This window comes from Aythya ferina, assembly GCF_964211825.1.
Source record: "Aythya ferina genome assembly, chromosome: 8".
Lineage (NCBI taxonomy): Eukaryota > Metazoa > Chordata > Aves > Anseriformes > Anatidae > Aythya > Aythya ferina.
Genome location: NC_140304.1, coordinates 13,557,711 through 13,563,710, shown reverse-complemented (window position 1 = coordinate 13,563,710; position 6,000 = coordinate 13,557,711). Strand labels below are relative to the sequence as shown.

Sequence of the window (6,000 nt, the reverse complement as noted above, 5' to 3'; positions counted from 1 at the left end):
GCGTCGCTCGGGGTTTATTAGATTGGACATAATCATCTTTAAATAAGGCAGCCCCCCCCTCCAACCCCTCCCCGGCGGGGGGAGCGGAGCGCCTCGGGGCTTTCTAGATAAGGGCGCCCGGCGCATCCCTCCCGGTGCCGGCGGGCAGCGGCGGCGCGGCGAGAGCGGGAGCCCCGGCCCCGCCGCAGGCACAGGGGGTCCCCGCGGCGGTGCCCTCGCCCTCCCCCTCCTCCTCCTCCTCCTTCTTCTCCTCCTCCTCCTCCTCCTCCCGGGCCCGCAGGAGCGGACAGAGGAGAGCGGCGCCGGGGAAAAGTTGGGGGCAGCGGCAGCGGCGGGGACCCGGGGAGGATGCCCCGGCGCTGCCCCGGCTGCCGCCCGCCGCCCCCCTGAGCGCCCCCCACCGTCCCCCCTTCCCCAAAACGCCGGGGTCTCCACCCCCGGTCCCGTCCCCCCCCCCCGCCTCCCCCGGCGCCCCTCTCCGTCCCCCGGGGCCATGCCGAGCCTCGGGGCTCCCCCGGCCGCGCTGCTGCTGCTGGCGGCGCTGAGCCTGGCCCGCGGGGTGCCCCGGCCCCCCCTCCCCGGCCCCCCGGAGCTTTGCGGCTTGGAGGCTCCGAGCCGCCGGGCTTCCCCCCCGCACCACCCCTACGGGCTGTACCCGGGCCGGGCCGCCCAGGGGGTGCTCGGCGCCGCCGCCCCCGGGAGGCCGCGGGGTCGGAGGCCGCGGGGAGCCGGGGGTGGAGGCGAGGAGGAGCGGGGCGAGGCGGAGGGGAGGCCGCGGGGCCGGGCGCCGCAGGTGCCGAGCCCCCCCCGGGCCCGGCCGCTGCCCGCCCTGTACTTCTCCGGAGGCCGGGAGACGCTGGCGGCGAGGCCGGAGGCGCTGCCCGAGGTGCCGCGGGAGCGTTTCACCCTGGAGCTGTGGGTGAAGGCGGAGGGAGGACAGAGCAACCCGGCCGTCATCGCAGGTAACGCCCGGCCCGACGGGGGCACGGCGGGGGCGCGTCCGGGGGCGCCGGGGGCTCGGCCGGCCCGAGACGGGAGGAGGGACCCGGCCGGGGGCAGGGGGGGCTGCCCGGCAACGGGGACACCGCCGAGCGCCGGGCGCTGCTCACCTGCGGCAGGTGACGTCCCCGCCCCGCTCCCCCGACCCCAAAGTGTCCCCTCCCCGTCCCAAGCCCCCCGCCGTCGCGGGACCCCAAACCGGCGCCCGGGCTGCGGGGCTCGGCCCCTGCGCGCCCCGGGGCTGAGACACGGAGCCCCCCCGCTCCTTCCTCCACCTCCCCTCTCCTCCTTCTCCTCCTCCTCCTCCTCCTCCCCGCCGGCGGAGCCCCGGGACCCTGCGGCCGCACGGTGGCAGCCGCGCCGCACGCACGGCCCCGGCCCCGGCCCCATTCCCGGCCAGGCTCCCCGGTGCCCCCCCGGCAGGCTGCGGGCTCTGTGTCCCCCCCGGGGCTCCCTTCTTCGGCTTTGGGGGGCGCTTGGCGCTGGGAGCGAGCCCGCAGCATCCCCAGCCGAGCCAGCGGGCAGGGGATGGAAAGCTGCGGGCAGAGGGCACCGGCACACGGCGGCCCCTCGGGAGAGCCGGGGGGCTGCTGCAGCCCCGTGCCGAGCCGCATCGGAGGGCTGGGTGGAGAAACCCTGCCCTTACCCTAACTCCCTTCCCAATTGCCACCCTCCCCCGGGCGCGTTGCTTAAATTTCCCTCCCCTTTTGCTGGGCGATGGCTGCATCCCCGTCCCCCAGCCTCACCGCACCCGCAGCACAGCTGTTTGCACCTGGAGCTCGGCCCCGCAGGTGTTAGGCTTAACTTTCCCCAGCTAGTTTCCTTTCTTTTCTTTTTATCAAGGCTTTTTTTTTGTTTTGTTTTGTTTTGTTTTGTTTTGTTTCTTTTTCCTTGCCGGGGGTGGGCCAGTTGTTACACAGCGACCACTGGCACCCGCTCGGGCAGCCAATATCTCCCGCTCCGCACTCAAGCTCCGGAGGCTTGAGTCAGCCTCCGGCTCTCTGAGTCACCCGCCGCTTCCCACCCTCGCCCTGCAGCTGGGAACGCGGGGCCAGCTGCCTGGGAAGGGGACAGGGCGGCGGGGACGTCTTTGATGCAGGCAGGTGACACAGAGAGCTGCTGGCCCAGGGCTTGTGCCCTGCAGGGACCGAGCCCTGGGGCCACCTGCAGCCCTGGGGCCACCTGCAGCCGTGGAGGAGCTGGAGATGCTCCCGATCCCCTGTGCACATGTGAGGGAAGGTGGGAGGAGAGCGGGGCAGAGCTGAGCATCTCCAAGCTTTCCCACCTTGCACCCGGCTGGGATTTGGTGTTGCTCAGATCAGAGGCAGTCTTGTTGGGTCGGAAGATCCCTCACCAGAGGCATCCCCAGACTTGTTCCCAGGTGTCTTCCTGGGGCTGCAGCTCCGTTGCTGCTTGGTCCCCAGGGGTGACCAGGAGGTGACACTTGGGGACCTGGGTGTACCGAGCGGGCAGCAGAGCACCTGGCCCGATGGAGAAGGTGCTGTGAGCGTGCTCCTTACAACGTGGGGCACCTCACCTTTTTGGACACTTCTCCATCAAACGTTTTTCCTGACAACTTTTCTGCAATCGCAAGCTGCAGCAGAACCAATGGGGTTTATTATTTCTTGGCTGTCTCAGCTTCTCCAGCCTTATACCCTGATGCTTTGGGGGGCGTTTTTGCAGCCAGTTTTTTCACGTATCAGTGCTCAAGCAGCGCTGCTTCTCTTCACTTTTTTGCACTGCTGCCAGCAGCCCTTGTTTTAAAACCCGGCGTTATCGCTCTAATCACTGATGAACGTCACAGGCCAGGTTCCGCTCCCCCTTCCCCATCCTCCAGACGAGATCCAGGTCCAAACACCTTCCAGCCAGCCCTCTGTCCACGAACACGCTCAGCTTCGCCTTCCCATGGCTGCCAGGCTCCTTCTCCTGCCTCCTGCTTTTTGGCTTTGCTCTGTCTCATCCTGGGGAGTTTTATCGGGGTGGGAGCTCGGTGGGGTGGAGGGGATCGTGTTGATGGGCTTATCCCGAAGCCTTGCTCTGGGGTGGGATGCTGAGGTACAGGGCTCGGGGGGCTCAAGCTCTGCCTGCTTGCAGGATTTTCAAGATGGTTCAAATTCCAGCCCATCGCTGCTGGCTGGAGGGAGATTCAGGATGGGGCCAAGATTTTTTTCAAAGCAAAGCAGCCCAGCTTCATGCCTGAGAAAGGCATCTTCAAGTGCTTGGCTCTTGCCTTCTGAAAAACCCGGCCTGTCAACAGCCAGAGTGTCAAAACATGCTGGGAAACGGGGCCAGCCCTGCCCCCATGCCAAGGTGCCACTGGTGGGGCTCGGAAGCAATGCTGAGCTCACCAGCCCCAGGTGACGACTCCACAGATGTCCCAGCTGTGGTGGCAGCCACCAGGAGATGGCTGCCGGAGCCGTGGTGGCCTCAGGTGCTTCCAGGCACCCATGGCAGCGCCACAGCCATTAACCCAAGAGGATGGAGGGAGACAGGGAGTGAGTCTGGGTGACGGGACACTGAGCTGCCTCGGAGATGGAGGAGCCCAGAACCACTTTGTTCAAGCAGCGGGTCCATTGCCCCTTGCTGGGTCATGCACAGCCCAAAGCTCGGGTTGGCGATGCGCTTGGGTGCACAGTGAGATGTGCTCTCCTTCCACGCTCTTTGGCCTCTCCTCCCCTCCTGGCTGTGTTCTTCCTCCCCTCTCCATCCAGCCTCTCTGGCTGTAGCCCCCTCCTGGCTCACCCAAACGGTGACCAGCGCCTGCTGCCCAGCCTCTGGCCACCTGCTTTTTTCTGCATCTTTCCCAACACATCCAAAACCTCCCCTCACCCTTTCTCCCCCAAGCAGAAGCCCGGCGGTGCAGATTTTGCATCCTTGCTGCTGCCAGTGCTTAGCTTCTCTGACAGCTCCTCAGCAGAGCATCCCAGCAGGTGCAGGAGACCCTGGGATGCCACGAGGATGCTCGTGGAGCTCCAGCCCTCACCACCTCTCCTTTCTTTCCATCCCCATCCCCTCTGCAGGCGTCTTCGACAACTGCTCACACACGGCCAGCGATAAGGGCTGGGCTCTGGGCATCCGCGCCCTGCGGCTGGGCGGCAAGAAGGACGCCCGCTTCTTCTTCTCCCTCCGCACCGACCGGGCGACCGCCGCCACCGAGGTGACCGGGTCCCACCGCTACCGCCCGGACACCTGGACCCACCTGGCCGCCAGCTACGACGGGCACTGGATGTCCCTATACGTGGATGGGGCGCGGGTGGGCCGCGCTGGTGGGCAGCGGGGACCTCTGCACAGCACTTTCATGGCCTCCTGCCGCACCCTGCTGCTGGGAGGGGACGCCTGGGGGGACGCCCACGCTTTTCGGGGACACCTGGCCGGGCTGGCCCTGTGGCAGGGAGCCCTGCCCCAGCCCCAGCTCCAGCGGCCCTTCCTGGAGGAGGCAGCTTTGGGGGTGGCACCGGTGCTGGCCGCCGGCTTGGACGCCCCAGAGCAGCGCTGGGCGCCTTTCCGCGAGGGCTCCTTCCCCCGGCGCCAGGCGCTGCTGCCCCCCGCGCCCCCCATCCTTCGCCCGCTGGGTCCCCCGGCCTGCGGGCAGACAGCGTGTGACAACGTGGAGCTGGTCTCCCACTACAACCAGCACTGGCCACTGCGGGGGGCCAAGGCGGTGCGGTACCGCGTGGTGAGCCTGGCCGAGGACGGCGGCGGGCGGCCGACAGTGAGCCGTGAGCAGGTCTGGCGGCAGCACCGGGCGCTGAGCGACGCTTTCCGTCCCTACAACATCTCCTGGCAGCTCAGCCTGCTGGAGGTGCGCAACTCCTCCCTGCGCCGCCGCGCCGTGCTGCTGGGCTGCGAGCCCAGCAAGGTGGGCAACGAGCGCTGCGACCCCGAGTGCGAGCACCCCCTGACTGGCTACGATGGCGGGGACTGCCGCCGGCCCGGCCGCTGCTTCTCCTGGAAGCGTCGTGATGGCATCTGCCACATGGAGTGCAACAACATGCTGGACGACTTCGACGACGGCGACTGCTGCGACCCACACGCCGCCGATGTGGGCAGGACCTGCTTCGACCCCGACTCGCCCCAGCGGTAGGTGTGGGGGGGTTGGGGGCTGCGGTGCCACCGGAGCTGCCCCGCGCGTGGTCGGTGCTCGTGCCAGACGCAGCAGCTTCGTGGCGTGGGGTCTGGCCGCCAGTGTGTGTGCGGGTGCGAGGTGCCTGTGGGGCATCCGTGTGTGGTGCGGTGCCCCTGGATGCCCCCCGTGCTGGGGGGGCTGCCCTCGGTGTGCTCTGTGCACCGTCCTCCTCCCCCGGCACAGGCTGCCGGAGCCTCTGAAGTGCCGGCGCTGATGGCTTCCAGCACTCGTGGCGCTGCCAGATGTGCTCTCTGGCCAGAGACAGGGGAAAAAAAAAAAAAAAAAAAAAAAAAAAGACATGGCTTTTCCTTTTTTTTTTTTTTTTTTTTTTTTTAAAGTCATTTCTGTCTCAGTGTCAGAGAGAGCTGCGTGTTCCCCGTGGCCGTGGAGCTCCCCCCCTGCCCATCCCCACCGAGGGCAGCACTGCCCCCAGGGAGCACATGTTCAAGGGAGGGTTTAGGGAGGCGTAGCTCCTTTGGTCTCCTCTCTCCATCACTTTTACTCTCTAGGCTGTGCGAGCAGGTAGGCTGTGGCCATAAATACTTTTTTCTTCCCAAGCCAGCCTCTGATCTCTGCCAGCTCCCAGGTGGGGACCGCAGGGCAGAGGGAAGCAGGTGCCTGAGGGCTGGGCAGTGGCTCTGGGGCCCTTCCCTCCTTCTCAAGCTTTTCTCACACTCCGGGGGAGGACGAGGAGCCTTTCTCCCAGTGCTTCCCTCCAGCCATGGAGCCACACACGATGCCTCTGCCCAAGTACCCCCAGCAGATGTTTCCCCACCCCTGGAAGTCTCTTTGGTGGCAGCCACCATCACCACCCTGTCTCTGCCCGTCCTCCTGCTTCCCAGCGTGGTGAGCGAGCTCTTTCCTAAGCACTGGGG

The 6,000-nt window shown here is 67.0% G+C and overlaps 1 protein-coding gene across 1 annotated transcript in view; it reads left to right on the top strand.

Moving 5' to 3' along the window:
• Positions 1-493: 493 nt before the first annotated feature.
• Positions 494-6,000, top strand: part of PAPPA2 (pappalysin 2) — a gene marked incomplete at its 5' end in the record, with an annotated part of 74,792 nt that continues 69,285 nt past the window's right edge. Inside the window, 2 exons of the mRNA XM_084527718.1 lie at positions 494-962; positions 4,020-5,079. Of these exons, the coding sequence (XP_084383844.1) occupies positions 494-962; positions 4,020-5,079 (1,529 nt within the window). The remainder of the gene's footprint in view (positions 963-4,019; positions 5,080-6,000) is intronic.